At 45.3% G+C, this 21,231-nt stretch overlaps 1 protein-coding gene across 1 annotated transcript in view; it reads left to right on the top strand.

Annotated features, from left to right (window-relative positions):
• Positions 1-21,231, top strand: part of CDH16 (cadherin 16) — a 755,818-nt gene that overhangs the window by 141,677 nt on the left and 592,910 nt on the right. The window contains exon 6 of the mRNA XM_078671187.1: positions 19,890-20,048. Within this exon, the coding sequence (XP_078527313.1) occupies positions 19,890-20,048 (159 nt within the window). The remainder of the gene's footprint in view (positions 1-19,889; positions 20,049-21,231) is intronic.

The following is a 21,231-nucleotide window of genomic DNA, read 5'->3' as shown; positions in this document are numbered from 1 at the left end:
CATGGAAAAGAATCAGTCCTACTTCCTTCTTGGTTGTATCTTACACTTGCAGATGTATTCCAGTGTAAGTTTTTTAGGACGTCTACCAGGGATTGATCCACTCCTAGATTTGTTAACAGGGCCCAAAGTTTTTCTCTATTCACCCGGTCAAAGGCCGCAGAGAGGTCCATGAACCCCATATATATTGACCCCGTGCTAGCGATGGTATATTTTGCTGTCAGGAGGTACAGGTTCAAGCATTGGTCTGTGGTGGATCTGCCCTCCCTGAAGCCATATTGAATGTCTGTCAAAATCTGGTGCTCCTCTGCCCATTCCTGCAAGCGATGTAAGATGACACGGCCCAGAACCTTTGCCGTTACGTCTATAAGGGATATTGGTCGATAGCACTGTGGGTCATCGCGATTCCCTTTCTTGTAAATCGGGACTATGGTTGCTATTGACCAGGAACGAGGCAGCCCTGCCACCACGGCCTCGTTCAGTACCCTTGTGAGCAGTGGGGCCCAGAGATCGATGTTGCTCAAATACAGATCAGGGGGTATGCCATCGGGACCTGGCGCTTTGTTCTTGGTGAGACCAATTATTGCCGATTTTACCTCTTCCAGACAAAAGTCCAGTTTTGTGTTGGGTCTTTGCCTTGATCCTTCGCGCTGGGTAAGTGGTCCAGTATAGTTATAGAGGCTCTGAAAGTGAGTCTGCCATTGTTGGGGTAAGATGGTATTTAATATTTTCGGTGCTCCTGGGTCCTGGAAGCATGGGGTGTTGATTACTTTCCAGAAACCCGAGCTGTCTCGCCTTTCTGCTGCCTCCCTTAAATCTTCCCAGGCTTGGATTTGTAGTTTTTTTTTTCCGACAATTCACTGCCTTTTTGTATTCAATCCTGAGCTGTGCTATTTTGGCTTTATACCTTGGCTTCGATTGGAGAGAAAGTTTAAGGTTTTTGTGCGCCCTCGAGCAAGCATGATCAAACCAACCCGGAATGTTACAAGTTTTGCTGGCCTTGGAAGATTTTAATAAATTGTCCACGTGGCGTGCAATTTCCTCAAATGCACTTACCACTGAGTCTCCAGTTACATGAGGGTCAAGACAGGTGTTGATGGCATTTAGTCCCTCCGCTATTAACTTTCTATAAAATTGATTTCCGTCAATCTTGGCCCACTTAATCCTCCTTCCCTGGTCCGTTGCCCTTTCTATAATGTCAGTTCTAACTGCGGCATTTTTAGAAACCAACCCCTTTAGTGTGAGTGTCAGAGGGTTATGATCACTAAAGATGCTTGTATCTATGGCCATGCTACTGACATTTCTTTTTATAGTGTACGAGACTAGAATGAAATCAATGTAAGACTGACAGCCTCTACCTTTGAACGTTGGGGTGAGGTCTCCATTTTCACCTAGCTCTACCAGATCCATGGTATGGTCTAGATTATACCTTTTTGTTAGTTTCTCTAGATCCCATCCGTCTGTTGAATGAGAGAAATGTGGCCCTTTAGTTACAGTACATCTTGACCAGTCTCTGTTAAATGGCTTTAAATTGTCACAGAGATGACAATTAAAATCCCCCATCAATATTAGGGTGGGGGCGTTTGGTGTCTTATTTAAGTGAACAAGCTTTTCTAAACAGGAGTCCAGTTCCTTTACAACGGATCCCCTTTCTCTAAAACTTATGGCATTATACCAAATAATAAAAATGAAATTAAACGTTCTAGTGCGGAACCCTACAACTTGTATGTTACATGAGTCCCAGTTATAATTAGACCACGTACCCTGTAAATTTAGGTCTACATACATTATAAGTCCCCCAATCGCTCTTCCCGAAAGAGGTTTTTTTGTTGGGACTGAGAAACATTTATACCCCTCTAGACTATACAGATCTGGTTCCACCGCCCAGGTTTCTTGGAAACATATAATTTGGAAATTATTAATGTAATTCCGCCATTCAAGGATTTCAAATTTGGCGGCTAAGCCTGCTATGTTCCAGGAAATGATTCGAGGGTTTTCCCGTATGGCTCCCCTGGATAGGTTTAATAAAGCTAGTGGTGACTGTGCTTCTTTAGCTGATACTAGTGTTCTTGGGTTAGTTACTAATCCTACCCCAGCGACTCTATCCTGTCTCATTCGATCTGGGATCTTTTTACTGGTTGGTTGTTCTAGTATTTTAGTCCCCTCTGAATTAGTTTCCAAGTTCTTCTTACTCATATTTATACCTCCCCGGGCTCCCCTATATCCTGTTATACTTGGGGTTCTAGTTCCTATTGTGATCTCCTCTTTTCCCTCTACTAGTATAGCAGATTTCTTTGGACATATGTTTTCTGCACCCAGTCAATCTACCTCCTCGAGAGCACTGAATCTGTTCCAGTGCATATGTTGGGAATCATAAACTGGGCTAACTTGATATGGCAGCTGCCATTGGCCTGGTCTATACAGGGGCTCCAACTGCTGAGCTCTGTTCGCAGGAAACCTCTCTCCTTGGGGCAATCTTTGGGGTATGTGTGGGTAAAAGTACGACAAATGTAGGGGATGTATTTGTGTCTGCAATCTATTGTGAGTTGAATTGCATATATAGTTGACTGCTGACCTATCTCTGAAGTTAACTATTATTATGTCCCCTGCTATCGTTTTTACTCCATTCCCCACCCATTCCCCTCTTCGTACAGATAAAATATTGCCACAAATATTAGGGGGTAACGGTCTATTAATCTGAAGCCACTGAGCACATTTGTTCCTTAATTCCACCTGTGTTTCTCTTCTACCCTCTTTTACTGGTGGTACTCCTGTCAGTACGACCACGAAGGGCAGAGCTTCTGGTGGGAGGTTAATTGACCTGAATCGGGTGGCTGCAAGTTTGTGTACAGGGGTGGCTTCAGGCACATTTTTTGTTGAAGTAGTGTTTTTTATAGGGTTGCCTTTTGGGGTTTGATCTGTTTTATTCTTTGTCAATTGACCAATCCCTATGGGCTTTTATCCCATTTTGTTCATTGCCTCATTGATATTGTCAGGGTTTGAGGCTTTTTGCATTAACTTTAGTTCATTTTGTGCCGCTTCATTTACTACTACTTCCTTGTCTGTAGTGGATTTTTTCATTGTGACCCCCGAGTCTCCTACTTTATGTAAAGTTTTGTCCTGTGCCAATTGCTGTATCAGGCCAGATCCTTTATTGTTTATTAATGAAGTTAGTCTATCAATTTTAGACATGAGTGGTTTAAGCAATGCGGTAATTGTGTCTTCTAACTCAGATTTTAAGTCGGCCACCATGTTTGCAATCCAACAAGGAATTCCCGGTGTAAAGGGAGTTATAGGTGCCACTAAATTATGATTTGTCATTTTCCCTTCGGTTTTTCTTTTCCTCCCTTGTTTTGCACAATCTCTTAATTGTTTTCCTCTCACGTTATTTAGTTTTGCCCCTTTAACTTTTCTTATGGGACTAGAGTTAGTGTGCAAATCATTTGTCTCCTTCGTATTTTCATTAGGGGACTGTGCACACGGGAGATCGACAAATGAAGATGTCACAGAGAGGCTAATGTCAGGGTCCACATTGGTGTCAGAGATAACCACCGGAGTGTCCATAACCGGCTCCTGCAAAATAAGATTGGCTGGCAATGGGGTTAGTGACAGCCTTCTTTCAGTGTTTACTATGGCATTTGATACAACCCCTATCGTCTGCAGCAGCATTTTATCGATGGCAGTAAGTGTGGGGAGAGGTTGTTGCATGGCGTCCTTCTGTTTGGTGTTGGATCTTAGAGTAGGCATCCTGGGGCTTTTCTGTATATTCCTCATTTATGTCTACTACTAGAGAATCCAATATATAGACCTTCCGTATGATGAGCAATATAATGCCTTTTTTATCGTGATGATGATCACAGAGGGGTGCTCCAGCCCAGCCTCCTCTGGCCGCTGAGGGCCCGCCCTTTGCCCGGGCTTAGCGCCGGGCACTCCCGCGCGCTCCCGCGACGCGGGGGTGACGCCTTTTTCACGCGCCGCCTGGCGCTCTGCGTTGCCGGGATTCCCGCCGCTAGGGCAGGCAGGAAATGGAGTTCTGCTGCTGGCCGGTGCCCCCCTCCACTCAGCGGCCGCAAGAATGGACGAAGCGGCGGCGGGAGGGGGACAAAGCAAGCCCAGCAGCAAGGAAGAGCCGGGCCCGTGGCGTGCAGTACAGTGGCGTCCAAAACTGGTAGCAATCCCAGGAATAAGAAACAGCGTCACATGTATTCAGTCTTACTAGGCCCTGGTCCACGCATGCTCAGTTAAAAGCTTCAATATGGTATTGTACTCCCACCTATTCACTCTTAGGGACAGACAGAGAACCAAAAGTAGTCCTGGTAAAAATGCTGAAACTGGCTCCTCTCCTCTCTCGTTCCATCGATCCATGCTCTGTCCCTCCTTCCCTCCTCTCCCTCTGATTTCTTTCTCTGCATCCCCCTCTCTCTTTGTATCTCTCTTGAAGTCCCCCTGAGCCTGCTGCAATTGACCTTGGTGCGCTGGGGAATATGACAGAGGTGCTAGTTGTAAAGTTGGTTGAGCCAATGGAAGCTCGAGTCAGGCTGAGCGAGATGCCTGGCTCAGCTTGAGGTCCTCTTGGGACCACGAGCCCAAAACGAGCCAAGCGTTCACAGGAGGTGATCTGGCCGAGTGGCCACAGCTGCCCACAATGTACATTGAAGAACCAGGTTTGAATCTTGGCCTTGGCTCAGGATCCTGTGAACCAAGGCAAATCTACCTGGGCTGGAAAAAATGTGAAGTGCTCCTTTATCCTCAGGCAACGTTCGCACTATGTAAAATTGACAAAAATAAAATGTAGATCCTTCCTGTCACTCGTGTTCTAACTTCATCCTCCAATAATTAAGGACAAAGCATTAACCTTTGATGTCAGAAAGAGATCCACAATTAGTGGGTGATTTGTACAACATGAAACTAAAATATCTGGTGTCAATCCTGCCTTCCCAGGTTGACCAAATTGTCTGATCCTTTGTGATTACTTTATTTCACCAACTATCCTTTTTGTTCATGATCATTCATTAGAGCACCTTCAAATATGTGTGTTATGGATGAGTCTGTTCTTTCAGAGTCCAGTAGTGCTCTAATGATGGTTGGCATTTTTATGCCAGTTCCTAGTTTGTAGGAGGGGAGGCCACTTTAACCAACGGCGATACAATTCTCATGAGCAACCCTACCCACTCATGCGCTTCCAGAGTAATTGGCACGAAACCATCCGAGATGTCAGAATCTTTCTTCCTTGGCTCAAAGCTATGAGCACGGCGTGGGTTATTTTGCCAAGCGGAGTTGGCAGCTTAGTGGCTACCTGGCTAGGCTGCAGTGGCAGGCCTAGAGGCATGTTTTCATTTTGTCAGTGTTGTGGTGGCACAATAAGTGCTACAGTCCATTAGTGACATTTAACTTACAGACCCTAGGATGCCAGACTACCATATACTTAAGATTTGTAAGGTATGTATGCCAATCAGGTATCAGTCAATTGCACATATCATTTAAGAGTCAGAACATATGCACGAGGGCCTAGTCAGCAGAGTCAAAAACCTGCAGCATCAGCCCAAAAATGTGGAGAGCAATCATACAAAATTAGGCATTTCTTTACAATCTATAAGATTCTAGGCCACATAGAGAGTACACTTAACAACCGTCTTGCCTCTTAATTCACTAATAGCATTGTCATCAGGGTGGGGAACGGAATGTTTCTCAGTTCATATTTAAAAACTCTCACTTTTAATAAGCACTTCTCAAATATTCTGCTGTATGAAAATCAAACGCTTCCTGGTGTTAATTTTTTTTTAATCGAATTTTTAAAACACCTTATTGTATTTTAACATGATGCTTATGCATGATTTGCATGTCCAACATTTTCAGGGTTCAGCAGACCTGTGGTTCGGCTCTGCCTTCCCTACAATATGTTTCCTTTTGCACTTCTAATTAGCAGTGGCACTGGACCTTCAAAACTGGCTTTCAATGGCTCCAGCCCAATGGGGAAATGCCTGATAGATTAAACGTCCAGTTCGGCCCTTTTACTAGTCCCTACTCCATTGCATGCTCAGTTAGGAGATTCGGTGTGATTTTGGGCTCGCACCTATTCACACATATAGGGCCCTGACCCTCACATGCTTATGCTCTATGAGAAGCTTTGGTATGATTTTGTATTCCTGCTTAAAGGTAACAAAGCAGATACCCATAACTGTCCATCGATGTTTCCTCCAACGTCTCTATACTGACCTCTGACCTCAACTCCTCCTAAAATATTGTCTTAGTTAGAGTTGTAGTAACTGTGTATGAGTCACATTTTGTGTACTGGTCTCACATTATGCAACCAGCTGTCTCAAGTCATAAAGATACTTGCCATGGGTCAAATTTCCCTGCCTTATTCACTCACACTTTCAGTGAAATATTGGATTAAGTTTAATACATTCAACAATCTTAATAAGGTTACCGGTGTCAATCTTCAATAAATTGATCACCTTTATACTCCCTATTTAATGTTGTTCATTTGCTTTTTTGCTTTGTGAAGCACCCACTCCACCATGAGTCTTTTTCAGGCCTCTTAGGATGGTAAAATATGCAGAAACATGAATTCAGCGGGGTTCAGGAGAGAAATTTAGAGGTCACCAGGACTTTACTGAATAGCAGAATTTTTTGGACAGCCCACTCTCAGTGGGATACATGGCCCATCCTGATACTTGAAGCCCTTGACGTTACCCTTCACAGTAGATGAGGGTAGGAGTCAGCTCAAAATGATGGTCAACTTGAGCTTTATGGAGGCTAAATTCCTCAGGAAATTAGTGGAAAAGGTACCAATATGTAGCAGAGTGTCAATAAAAATACACACACACAGAGCAGGACTTCTCTGAATGGGGCCGTGGACCAGACTGATACATGTATTCTTGGTCATGGGGTAGACTGGAGAAAGGGCAGGAGCCAGCTGAAGGTGATAGTAAACATCATCCACTCTGGAAGCTGAATATCTACGAAAACAGGAGAATAAGGTGCCAACATACAGTGGTGGTAGAAGGCCAAACACTCCCACACAGCAGGGCTCCCCTAATGTTAGCTCTAGAATCAACTGGTGACCTTGTCATCCCTTCAGCAACCATGATCGAAGTGGCAATATCCCTCGAGATGGTGTTAATAATGATGGGCGGTATTTATAGTGTTACCGTACAGATGAAACACCACCGTTTCCGAGACTTCACCATTGTCAAAACTGTGTAGGTTGAGGTGGAAGCAGATGTTAAAGAAGTCCAGAAGAATACTCAGGCAAGTCTGGAGCACATGGTAAAAAAGGCTTGAGTAAGTGTGGACCCTTTTGATGCTGAGAACAGATCCTGAAGCGGCACAGAACATACTGGGAAGGTTGTAATTCTAACTTTTTGTGACTCAAAGATGCAGTCAGATGCTCAATATTTATAGTTGGATGTCTGGTTTAAAAAAAAATATTTCAACAGGGAAAAATCCTCATACAGCACCCTTCCCAGTGCTGAAGCCATGGTGAATTGTAATGACCTCTGTTTGTTTTTTCTTCTACTCTACACACCCTTGATCTCATGCATCTAATGATGCAAAAACAAGAAATATGAAAAAGTGGACCTGCCCAACATGCTTATAATGGGGATTTTAAATCTTCTTCCTCTACGGCGCAATATATGGGCGCCAGTGAGCAATTCAGGTTTTTTTCGGGCTACCGGGTGCAGTTGTGCCATGTAAAAGTGACCGCGTGGCCATTTCATGTGTCCTTGAAGTTAGTGAAACTCAGCCTCTGGTGAAAGGGTTCAAAATTGAAGTCTTGTGTTGATTCCTGTGCTTAATGTTATTAAAACAATTGCAGGGGCCCACTTGGTTTGCTCGGAAGCCCAGCAGCAGGCTCTGACGAATGTCAAGGCTGCCAAATACCAAGACAGTGTAATTTCGATTCTAACTCCTGGCTCTTTACTCCACCACCAGACACTCCATGCCCCTTTATCTCACACTTGGAAGTTCTTTTTTATCCCTTCTTTCTCTCTTGTTTCTCTCCTGACTTCTTCCACACTTTTGGGGTTTTCTTTCTCTTGCCAGAGGTGGCTGGTGACATTTGAAAGTGGTGTGGTGTAACATTATTGTCATACTGCACTGTGGCGAGCGAGCGTAGCGAGGGAGCAGGAACAACCTACAGGGGGGTTTGGTGGGTTATCCCCCTAGAAAAATTTGAAAAAAGAGTAGACAAACGGTGCATTTTCAAGCAAATTTGAGGAAGCAAGAAAATTATTATAATTATTATAATAACTATTGTTAGCAAGCCTTAGAGTTAGTGGACCTCCCTGAAAACATACGTTTTCATTTATTCATTGTTTTTACAAGTTTCAGCAGCAAAAAGCCCCTGGGGAAATTCAGCATCAAAAAGCGGAACTTCTAAGCCTGCTTCCTAGCTTTCTGATGAGCGATTTGCTCTTATTTGTGCATTTAGTGGGGCAGAGTAACAGCGTGTGTTGTATATCTGAGTGTGGTTTTCTTTTTGGTCTACCTGCCGAAGGTGCACACGCAGTACTTGAACATCCAATTATGAATAACCAGTTGTAAAGGATAGAGTAACAAATAGACGCAAGGTCAGGCCCTGGGAACATCTTTTCTCAGGCACCTCTGGCCCGCCTACTGGAGTTCGGCCAACATAGCTAGACTTATGGGAAGAAAGACACTAAGGACAGACATACTTCACCTGCACAGCGACACACACAGGCACGCCGATTCTCAAATCCGCAACGCTCCGCTAATTCACCTCAGCCTTAACCCACAACGCCTGCTGCTATTCCATTTGGAGCCGCATTAAGATGCCACAGACAACTCGGTAAAAGCATCTCTGATCTGTGCCAGCCACTGCTGTTCAGAGGCCGAAACACAGCTCTACCAATTCAGCTAATTGCTCACACAGATCACCAGGCTATTGCAGTAAGATTTTACACCCAGCCCAGTCACTGTACCTCAGTCCTGCACCCTGAACGTTACAGTAGTAATGACCCCTCACCCCTACACGCTATGGCAGTGTGCTCTAATTCAGACCTTCAAGTTTCCCGTAAACACCACGAAAAAGTAATATGATGCAAGCGCGTACCGGCCTCCAACCAGAGCAGACACGGCTCAGAAACAGGATTTGCATCCATCCTGCCAAAGGTCTTCTTTTCTAATTTCCCAAATGTTAAACTCATCCAGAAAACATGTCCCTGGTCATGCAAGGAGCCTCCGGGTTCAATTAGACAAACCGGGTGTATCAGTTAACATGGCACTATTGCTGTTATAAGATAGTATATTACCTCAGGCGAAAAGTGTATATTTCGAAACATTAGGTCTGCCTGTTATTTGTAGGAAGAACAGGCATTCAAATGTGAGCGCACCATATGGAAACCTTCTCGCTGCACTGCCTGTTGTGACATATAACAGAGACACAATCTTTGATGGACTTTAATTAGGAGCAGGAAGGGCACTGCTGCCCCAGGCTTGCTGTTAAGTACCATTGGCACTGCCCTTGCTGGCCATGGTCTCAAGGGTCACAACGACAACAGTAGGAAAAGAAAGTAAACTGGTCTCTGATTCCACTGTTTATTTTCTGTAGATTCCACTCAGTGAATTGCCCAGAATCAAGGAAAGATTAGCCGATGCTGGGAGCTAGAAAAAGAGAAAAGAGTGAGTGTGGGATACCAAGACAGGCAGCAGGAGAAACAGAAAGCGATACAGAGGGAGAAATCGAGAAAACGAAAAAAAGAAAGACAAGCAGACAGCGACATGTAGGCAGAATGAAAGTGAAAGAGTATTGACCTTATGATATGTGTTGCCGGCTCGGCCATTCTTATGAGTTCTCTGGCTTGTCGCGGCTCACAATACTCGCAGGGGATGGGAGTTTTAAAATAAAAAATGTACCTGACCGCCCGGGTCCGTGCCGCCTCTGCTCCAGGGTCCCGTTTGGCACCTACAGGAACAGCCGCGTCACTGCTGGCAACCCCTCTCAGCCAATCCTGGTGCTGCTCCAGCACGCCAGGATTGGCTTAGCAGGGTTACTCGCCATCCGCCTGCCCATTAGGAGACAGAGGTTTGAGCCTTTGATCAACCCTCGCTCTCCTAATGCGAAGCCGCCAGCCTGAGCAGACACCAGTGCGCATGACTGGGCTGGTCGGAAAAATTATCCAACCTTCACCAGTCATGTGTACTTGTGCTGCTGCCTGCCTCGGGTCTGACGTGCATGTCAGTCAACATGACGCCGGACCGCCCACCCCCTTCAGACTCTGAAGGGGGTGGGCGGTCCGACGTCATGCTGACTGACATGATTGTCAGTTCTCCCTCGGCATCTCTGAAGTTAAGTAAACTGAGAGTTTACTTGAGTTCAGAGACGCCAAGGGAGCTGCCGGCACGGGCGTCTTGACGGGCAACGCCCTAGTTCCCTAATGGACGCATCGCCACTGTCTCTTGCTCTGGATCAAAATCTGTTGACGAAAAATAAGTGCAAGTCCTCAAAAATGAGTGCTGGTGGGCTTCATTTGAAAACACTGGCTCAAATTAGGCATTGACCCTGCGTTGAGAAAAAGATACCGTGCCTCATGCGTTGCTTTAAGCCAGACTTCCACAGCATGTGTGGAAAAGGGAGGCAATGTTTATTGTTCTGATTATTTTTTTAAAACAATCTGAGTTGCAAAATTAATTAAAAAAAATATCTTTCCTGAAAGGAGAGAAGTGAAATTCTAAAAAGAAGCCCTTTTATGGATTCTGCTGAGAAGTTGAAAAACAGGGAATTGGCTGGCACTGTTGGTTCTGTGTTGATATTGGGTTGGAGTGGTGCACGAGGAGGGATTTCATGCTAATCACTTTAGAAAATGTTTAAAGTAACTGGTTCTATTGGACAAGCTTTTCTCTGGCCCTGTTTGTGATGCAGGCATTCTCAAACAGCTAGAAGGGAGGTAGTGCCAGAGCGACAGAGTACTTGGAAGATAGTAGCACTAAACAGAATCTAAGGATGATACAATCTGCCCCAAGGTCATTTTAATATACTAATGCGGTGTAGAGTGGGGTGAGGTAGTCATATAAATATGCAAAACATGCGTATATGATGTAGTGGTAGGAAATTTTTGCACCCCCGGAACATCACTTTTTTGATGCTCTGATGGCGCAATGTGCCACTGACATATTTATAAGGCCACGTAAAGCCACATTACGTGGCTTTTCATGGTCTTATAAATATGTGCCCTTTTCAAGCAGAAAACTGTGTGAAAGTGGCGTTCATTGGGTGTTGCTGGGGGCGTTCCCAGCAGCATCCATGGCTCTTTGACACTGCCCCAGATTTACGAGAAATTGTAAGTCTGACGCAGCGTCAAAAACATACGCCTCCCCAGGGGCGGCGTTAGAAAGGCACACCAAAGAGAAATACCTTTATTACTCGTCATTTTCCCAATCATTCTGCAGCACCCATAGAAAGAGGAAAACGCCTCTTGTGATTGTTTTTGTTCAGGAAGGTTTCCCTTCCTGCACAAAAATAATCATCCCCGGAACGTAGGCACCCTTGCACCATGGTGCAAAGGTGCCTGCGTTGGCACACAGCAGCCCCTTGTGCACCTGCGCAGGGAAAAAGTACCAGAATGCATCGTATCCAATAGATACGGCTCATTTCTGCCCTTTTCTTTTGCCTTAGGGCAGCGCAGCAGCAAGGCCTGCTGCGCTGTCCTACGGCAAAAAAAACCCTTAGATGAGGCCCTTAGTTGTGGGAGTGCAGTGGTAGGGTGATGTAATTGTGGTTGAACACGTTTCTGATGATCAGTATCATCGTGATATGTTAAATTCTACTTCCACGATATATACTGCACAGGTCAAGGTCTGAACAAATCTGTGGCATTCAGTTTTAGGTTAATGTCCTATGTCTACAGAGGCTCCCCTTTGCTTTTGTATTTTTATGCATACGAGTCTGAGTCTCTCATTCTATATAGAACTTCCATTTGGTCTGGTAGTCTTGGACCACAACTTGATCTGATTAACATTACATTATGTTTACTATTCCATTCCATCATTCAGGCACTTATGAGATCAGAGTTAGAATCAGAAATGTGAAAAATCTTGCTCACTTGACTTTTATTTGACGCCTCAAAGAAGTATTTAATTTACAACTGTGCTCTGCATGCTTTTAATCTGCAGGATTCAGAAAATCTGCAGGATTCAGAAAATCTGCAGGTCCGTTTTGGGAATAGGAGCACTGTTTAATAGTAAATAAAAAAAATAAAAAATATCTACAGCACATAGCTTGTTGAGATTGTCCTTTTAGGGCAAGAAAACAGAAGAAAGGAAATAATATTGACTTATGGGGGTGAGCAGAAAAATTTAAAGAATCTCGAAATGGGTGAAATCTACACTTTTTTCTCAATTGGTTTGAAGAGCATATTTGGGTCATAAAAACTGATCAGACCCATTTTGTGGTGAACCAGAGAAATGTGTGGATTTCTGGAGTTTCCTGCTGGCCAGGAAAACGCGGAGCTAAGAGAACCACGCTAACTTCCATTCCTCGAACTGCACATGAACTTTTACGGATTCACCTACTGCCCACTTATCGAGGGATTAAAACAAATAAAGTGCCACACCATGCAGAAATCAAATTTCTCTTTAGAAATTAATTTACATTGCATTATCTTACAACCTATACTCTCAGTGATGATTTAGTATTAGTTAATACACATAAGTGATGTACTATCCTATTGACTACGGATTCGGTCTTTTCACCTCCAGGATACCTGATCAGTTTGCAGGTAGGCATGTCCACAGCATCATTGTATATCTCATTAAATAAAGCGGCCGTTTCTTACAATATGGGTTCTTGGTTGAGTCTGTCTGTATGGGATTGTGTAGGTCTATTGTGTGGACTAGAGAAGGAAACTACAGCGAAGCTTCTTTCAATCTCACTGCACCTGAAGGGTTCTATGCAGGTTCTTTCTGAAACCTATTTTAATGATGTTAAGGTTTGAGTTGTAAATGGATGTTGATGGCTAGCCCTCTTCAAAGAAGGTTTGATTAGGTCTTAAGTCTTAAACATATATGTTTATGATTTGTTGCATTTTAATAGCTTTTCAGTTTGTAAATAATGCACTTTGTAAATTATGCGTTTTCTATTTCTTTTATATGTGTTGAAAGGTTTCATGAACTTTAATTACTAAAAAATCTAACTAATCGTTATTTACTCAATGATGGGTTCAGAGTACAAAATGGAGATTTTCAAAGCTTCAGTGAGAATCAAAAATGTTCTTATAGAAAATGAGGATGCAATATCTCTTTAATTACTGTCCAAGCAGCAGCAATGAGCGGTGACACTACAAAGGAAAGTGATGTTACCAGCATAAGATAATAGGTGGTACAGAAGCAATCTCCCTTTCTAATTGCTCAGTGGAACAAACGCAAGGAGTCAAAGGCATTGAGAACACAAGGAAGTAGTTGCCAATCCAAAGTGTAACTAAATGGAGTGCGGAAACCATCATGTGACCACAATAGACGAATGGCTAGGGAGGTCTTGCGAAAACTCTAAGTTTTAACCGAACTGGAAAAAAAGATAGGCATGAAGAAGGCTAGACCACTACCATAATAATAACAATAGAGTCCGCACCCATTGTATATTACAATAATATTTAGCCATTAAATATCAAACATCAGGCAGAGCCGAGACCAAACCAAGTGGGTAAAAGGAGGATATTATACAGGCCTCATTTTCTTTCATAACATTTTTAAATTTCCTCCTCACTGAAACTAGGAAAATCCTCATTTTGTCACATGACAATAAGGCTGTAAAATATGCAGGTTTCAATCCTGGAGAGAACTTTGACTACTATATATTCCTCTGGTTCAAGGCAAAAGGTCCTAATGGCTCAATACCAATTTACAGCCCTAAGGATATTTTCTTGCCCGTAGCCAGATAAGAATGCTCTTGAAGCCCTACTCACACGAACAGAGTGACTAAAAAAAATATGTACTGATGCCTGAAATGGGCATGGTTAGCTTGAACCAGTGTACCAAGGAGGGGGGGGGGGACTCCTACTGGAAAAAACAATCTGGTCGGAGGAGTAGAAATGGTTAGTGCGAGAGGTGTTCTCCTGATGATAGGAAGCAACAGACAAATAAGGAAAATAAGGGTAAACGATGGATCACTAGGCCATTTGAGTACCTGCTGGCCTTCCAGGTAGTATTGTAGGCTTGTTGACTTAATGCACACCAGGACTCATTGACATAGCCTGCAGTGACCTCCAAAAGGTCTGGAAAGATTAAATATCCCCAAGGATATGCCAAGCCAAAAGGTGAAGATGGTCTTCGAATATACAATACTGAGGTTCGCCTTCAAGCTGCAGAAGGAAAGAGCTAAAGGAGAGGAGAAGGCATGTGCATCAGTAGGAAAATCCAGCAAGTAGGGGAAAGAGGTCTGGGTAGTGCAAGATCAGTGGTGTAAGAGTGCACATAACACGGGAAACGGTGAAGAATTCAGAGGGTGTGATGGCAGAGGGGCTAGCCACCAGGGCTGGTCGAAGCATCATACGGCGAGGCTCGTAGGTATGTCCATATTTTAAGCATCACTCGAACGCGGTTAAGCTTTTCCCCATTAAAGCTTTATTGCCATACACTCAGGCAGCTTTCCTCAGTGTTTTCTCAGGCACATGATCAAAGCCTGACGCGTTTCGTTATGCAACTTCCTCAAAGGCACATCGGTCGAAAGAAGCGATGCAGGCCACACCTCCTCATTTAAACCTTATCATACGCTGATATGCAGCTGCTCTTGATGAGCCTGTACGTGAGGTATTCTGGGACGTGTAGTCAATAAAATCCACAGATGGGTGCTTTTTATGATAAATGCCCAATGTAGGCTCACCTTGAGCCCCAATGAAAGGTGCGCTGCTAAATCCAGAAAGCGCGCTTGAGACTCCATGGCCCCCTGCAATCCTGGGGTGGTGCTTGTTTCGCGGCTGGACAGCTGCGTGTTATATCGAGACTCATAGGTATGTCCATATTTTAAGCATCACTCGGACGCGGTTAAGCTTTTCCCCTTTAAAGCTTTCAGATAGGCATCGAGGGCTCCCCACAACACCCCCCCCCCTTCTCTCTTCTCTCTCTTTTCTCTCTCTCTGGCACCACTAGGCCAAAAGTACACATTGTAAGAGCAGCCCAAGCAAGACAACTGTATGCTTTTGTATATGTAAACATTTATTTTCAATAAAAATATTTGAAAAAATAAATAAATAAATAAATAAATAAATAAAAAAGAAAGCTTTATTGGCATACAGGCAGCTTTCCTCAGTGTTTTCTCAGGCACACGAGCAAAGCCTGATGCGTTTCATTATGCAACTTCCTCAGAGGCACATCGGTCAAAAGAAGCAATGCGGGCCACACCTAATCATTTAAACCTCATCATACACTGATATGCAGCTGCTCTTGATGAGCCTGTACGTGAGGTATTCTGGGACGTGTAGTCAATAAAATCCACAGATGGGTGCTTCTTATGATAAATGCCCAATGTAAGCTCACTTGGAGGCCCAAGGAAAGGTGCGCTGCTAAATCCAGAGAGCGAGCTCCACTTTTAAGTCCACATTGAGACTACATGGCCCCCTGCAATCCTGGGGTGGTGCTTGCTTCGCGGCTGGACAGCCGCGTGTTACATCGAGGCTCATAGGGGTGTCCATATTTTAAGCATAATTTGAACGCAGTTAACCTTTAACCCCTTTAAAGTCGAAGCATCATTCGCCTAAAGAGAAACAAAGAAATACATCTTTAAGCAATCATTGAAATCACTGTAAGGCTTGTAATAGGTGTAATGGAATAAGAAAGCTCAAAAAGAAATATAGAGTACGACACAAGAAGTATAAAACAGAGGAAAAGGCTTCAAGGGTGAGCGTTAAAGTGCTCACTTATCTATTGAAAAGAGAAGGCAATTTCTTCTCTGCCAGCTGGTATATACTGCAAGTGACATCACTTTCTGTTGTTGTGTCACCTCTCATTGCTGCTGCCCGGACAGTCATTAAAGAGATATTGCATATTGTACCACTTCATTGTATTTATTTTGAAATGCTTTTTAAATATGAATCAAAGATATGGAAAGCATTGGGGTTGTCAAAACCGCTGTGCAAAAGTGTTGAGAATCTTGTATCAAATAACTATCTTCTCTCTCAAGAGTGCATTTCTGTGAAGCACCACAAGGGACCATTGAAAAAGAATTGCAGTAGGAACAGCTTGCTGTTAATCCCCCGCTACAGGACTGCATTAATGCTGCCTTCTTATTGGAATGCATATTCAGATTCATATGCGTATTCACAAAGATGTAAAGTACGACCTTTGTTTCCATATGGTGACCCAAATGTATTGAATTTCCATGCTGCGCTAAATGGTGAGACGGGAGGTTTCAAGTTGGTTCTTCAGTGGTAAAACCTTAGAAATTTCAGAATGCAATATCATGTGCCTAATGTGTCAATTGCTCAGCGGGCCCTTTATGGTCTAGGCGCTATTTATTTGCAGAAGAGATTCGCTTTCTATATACCAGGGAGACAGTTGCGCTCTTCTGCTCAGGTGCTGATGCAGACTCCGAAGTTTAAGCGCCAGCGACTTGGGGGAAATTCCTTTGTGCGCAAAGCAAGTTTCAATCAATCAATCAATCAATCAATCAGGTCATTTATAGAGCGCACTACTCACCCGTAGGGTCTCAAGGCGCTGGGTGGGGGGGGTGCCGTTTACTGCTCGAACAGCCAGGTCTTGAGCTTCTTCCTGAAGGAGAGGTGGTCTTGGGTCAGGCGCAGGTCGGTCGGGAGTGAGTTCCAGGTCTTGGCAGCCAGGTAGGAGAAGGATCTTCCTCCTGTTGTCGCTCTTCGGATGCGGGGGACGGCGGCGAGGGCGTGGTTGGTTGATCTGAGGAGGAGCTTGGGAGTGTAGAAGTTGATCCGGTTGTTGAGGTAGCTCGGGCCTTGGTCGTGTAGGGCTTTGTGCGCGTGGGTGAGGAGACGGAAGGTGATTCTCTTGTTGACCGGGAGCCGGTGCAGATCCCTCAGGTGTCCGGAGATGTGGCTGCGTCGGGGGATGTCGAGGATGAGTCTGGCCGAGGCGTTCTGGATCCGCTGGAGTCTCTTCTGGAGTTTGGCCGTGGTTCCGGCGTAGAGGGCGTTGCCGTAGTCCAGTCGGCTGGTGACGAGGGCCTGGGTGACCGTCTGCCGCGTCTCGGTGGGGATCCACCGGAAGATCTTACGTAGCATGCGCAGGATGTTGAAGCAAGACGAGGAGACGGCGTTTACTTGTCTGGTCATGGAGAGGGAGGAGTCCAGGATGAAGCCCAGGTTGCGTGCGTGGTCCGTCGGTTTGGGTGAGGTGCCCAGGGCGGGGGGCCACCAGGAGTCGTCCCAGGCGGAGGGCGAGGAGCCCAGGATGAGGACCTCCGTCTTGTCCGAGTTCAGTTTCAGGCGGCTGGTCGTCATCCATTCGGCTACATCTTTCATCCCTTCGTGCAGGTTGGCTCTGGCGGTGGCGGGGTCGTTGGTCAGGGAGAGGATCAGCTGGGTGTCGTCGGCGTAGGAGATTATGTTGAGGTTGTGTTGGCGTGCGATGGCCGCGAGGGGGCTCATGTAGACGTTGAAGAGGGTGGGGCTCAGTGAGGATCCTTGAGGGACGCCGCAGATGACTTTGGTGGCCTCTGACTTGTACGGTGGTAGGCGGACTCTCTGTGTTCTTCCGTCGAGGAAGGAGGTGATCCATTCCAGTGCCTTCTCCTGGATTCCGATGTTGCCGAGGCGCTGTACTAGGGTGCGGTGGCAGACAGTGTCGAAAGCCGCGGAGAGGTCCAGGAGGATGAGGGCCGCTGTTTCTCCGTTGTCCATCAGAGTTCGAAGGTCATCGGTGGCAGCGATGAGGGCGGTCTCGGTGCTGTGGTTCGCTCGGAAGCCCGACTGTGAGGGGTCGAGGGATCCATTCGTCTCGAGGAAGGCGGCCAGCTGTTTGTTGACGGTCTTCTCGATGACTTTGGCCGGGAACGGGAGGAGCGAGATGGGACGGTAGTTCTTGAGGTCGGTGGGGTCTGCAGTGGGTTTCTTGAGAAGAGCGCTGAGTTCGGCGTGCTTCCAGCTCTCAGGGAAGGTGGCGGTGTCGAAGGAGGTGTTGATGATGTCCCGCAGGTGGGGTGCGATGACAGCGTCGGCCTTGTTGAAGACGTGGTGAGGGCAGGGGTCAGTCGGAGATCCGGAATGGATGGAGTTCATGGTGCGGATGGTGTCTTCGGTGCTGATCGGGGTCCAGGTGCGGAGGGTGGTGGTGGGTGGCGTCGTTGTGGTTGTGGCTTGCGTTGGTTGGTTGTTGAAGCTGTTGTGTATGTCCGTGATTTTGTTGTGGAAGTAGGACGCGAGGGAGTTGCAGAGGTCTTGCGACGGGGTGATGTCATTGTTTCCGGCGTTGGGGTTGGAGAGCTCTTTCACGATGTTGAAGAGTTCCTTGCAGTTGTGTGCGTTGTTGTCCAGTCGATCCTTGTAAGTATTTTTCTTGGTGGCGCGAATCAGTTGGTGGTGTTTCCGGGTGGCGAGCTTGAGGGTGGTCATGTTGTCCGTCGTTGGTTCTCGTCTCCAGGCTTTCTCGAGGACTCAACAGTTCTTCTTGGAGCTCTTGAGTTCGTCGGTGAACCATGGTGTTTTTCTGCTGCCGGGTCTGCTGGGTGGGGTTCTCAGAGGGGCGAGTTCGTCCGCGCAGTCGTTGATCCACTTCGTGAGGTTGTCGGCGGCCTGGCTGGGGTTCGCTGAGTTGGCGGGAGGGTGCTGGCTCAGGGAGGCGGTGAGCTGGTCGGCTGTGATCTTGTTCCAGCTTCTTCGGGCAACCTGTTGCTGGTGGTGGTGGATCGTCGTTCTTCTGAAGGTGAAGTGGACGCAGCTGTGGTCCGTCCAGTGGAGTCCTGTTGCGTGGCTGAAGGTGACGTCTTTGCTGGATGAGAAGACGGCGTCGAGTGTGTGTCCGGCGAGGTGGGTGGCCTGGAATATGTTGCCCTTGGCCGTGCAGGCCATCCAAGATCCACTGTTGTTCAAGAAAACATTAAAAACGCTGCTCTTTTAATTGAATAAGTGTGCATTTTCTCCTTTTTGGACTAAGCGCGGGACACTTCCGAGTAGCTGTGCGCTCTACAAATTAAAATAACATAACATAACATAACATAACATGTGGCACAAGGTTTTGTGATAGCAAAGCCAATGAGTTACACAACTGCTGGCTTTGTTATCACCAAACTCAAAGTCATCGTATCAAAGGTACATTGTGAGCCGCAAATGCCTTTTCTGCTCGCAATGTACACATTGTCACTCATTATGAATTGTTAGGAAAAGGGACTGTGACGTGGTTGTCCCCCATTCCTAGTGAATGACCACTTGGCATATCAAATACAATTCAAGCCACAAATTATTGATAGGATACCAGCACCAAAAAAGGTGTGGTATTCATTCGCAAAGTGGAAGCTGTGTTTGAAGGATAGCTTCCACCTTGTGAATGTGGGCTGTGTCATATGGATCATAAACTGTCGATCCTAACCCTTTAAGCACCATCCCTTGCACTTTAACGAATAGGTGTCCCAGTTCTGGAAGTCTGCGAACTCATATTCAGTAGAGGTAAGCTGGCTGTCTTATGGTTTCATTCCTACAATTTTAGTCGAATTCCAAAAGGAATCCTGCCTCATTAATATGCATGAGACAGGCTTTTGCAAAAACAACGTAAATGTCCATTTTGCACTGCAACAGATTAGTACATCCATCACAGCGCTAAATAAGCCTCGAGTTGCAAACCAGTCGTGGTGCAAAAATTGTGATTGCTTTGAAACCAAATGCTTAGTACATTGGAGTCTATATGTTTTCTTTTGTTTTAAAAACAAATTGTTTTGACCTTCATGAACACGAACTATAACTTTTTGTTAACAGGTGTCACATTTATGCATATTAGTGCAACTGATCAAGATGATGAATCTACAGCGAATGCCGATTTGCGATATAAAATTGTCGCTGTTACTCCAAAGACGCCTTCTGAAAATATGTTTCATATAGAACCAAAGACTGGAGCCATCTCGTTAACGGAGGAAGGTAGGATCTCAAGTCGTTACTGGGAAGCATCTTGCTAAAGCAAAATTGACTCTCCTGACTTGCCTTTGACTGTGAGCCGCTGAATGTGGATTTATGTTCTGGGGGACTCAGTTAAAGTGATTGACTCGTCCAGGGCTCGCAGGTCACCTAGTTCCAAGTGTAGTAGTTCATCTAGTCCAGGTTTTTCCCCCAGCATGTTGGGATAGGTGGTCCTCTTTGGCCCATTATAAAACCAAGATTACTAGTCCCATAATTCAAAGAAAATTCTTCAACTGGATGGAATGGAAATGGGAAGCTTGAAAGCTCTGATCTTTTAATAACACCCTCTCACCTGTGCATGAGTTAGAAGCTAACACAATTTTCATATCTCTGCAGTTTCTTATTTTTCATGTGTTCTTATGTGGGAAGGTTTCTTATGTTTTGTCTTATGTTGGCCCAAACTGCATCCTCCAATGAGCCCATGAGAGCACCGAATGCAGGAGCTCCTGTGGATGGTAGACGAGGAGGGGCGATAGAAGGACAGAACCGTACATGTTTGTAGTTGAGAGGGCAGCATTCGGACATCTAGCGGATGGGACCCAGGTGTATAAGTCTATTCACCACCAGTTTTACTCCGGGTCGTTAGCTGCTTGTAAGGTGGCATCACATCAACATCACTTGCTTTCACTTAATTTCGCTGCTTTCAACACTCATCTTTCTAAGCACGCTCTCCTCCAGGGAGTTCTGTACTTGGGACAGTTCTGCACCCTTTACCTCTTACTTCCTCCGGATCAACATACTCAGTGTGCTGGTACTCACAACGTGGAGGCCAAACAAAAACCATGGTAAGTCCAATCAAATCCACCTAAACAGTTATGCTTTTAGCAGTTTCCTTAATTGCAGGTAGCTTGCATCCGTATTTTCAGGACAGAGTCATGGGAATTCCATAGTTTTTACCTTTGTACTCCAAGCAGTCAACCAATGTGCATTTAGCTTTTGGGGGATCGTAGGGTGAACCAGGTCAGGAGTGGCAGAGCGAAGAGTCATCATGGAATTATTTTATCCAAGCTTTTTGTTCCAATGGGACACATGAGTGATGCTGAGTTTTCACTGTGACCCTATACTTCACCGGAAGCCAGTTTCAAGGCTGATTTCGCATGGTTATATTTCCTCAAGTTTAAAGACATCCTGGTGGCTTCATTTA

Source organism: Lissotriton helveticus, chromosome 12 (genome assembly GCF_964261635.1).
Source record: "Lissotriton helveticus chromosome 12, aLisHel1.1, whole genome shotgun sequence".
NCBI classification, from domain to species: domain Eukaryota; kingdom Metazoa; phylum Chordata; class Amphibia; order Caudata; family Salamandridae; genus Lissotriton; species Lissotriton helveticus.
The sequence above is the reverse complement of the archived record's forward strand: the minus strand, read 5'-3'. Positions and strand labels throughout refer to the sequence as shown.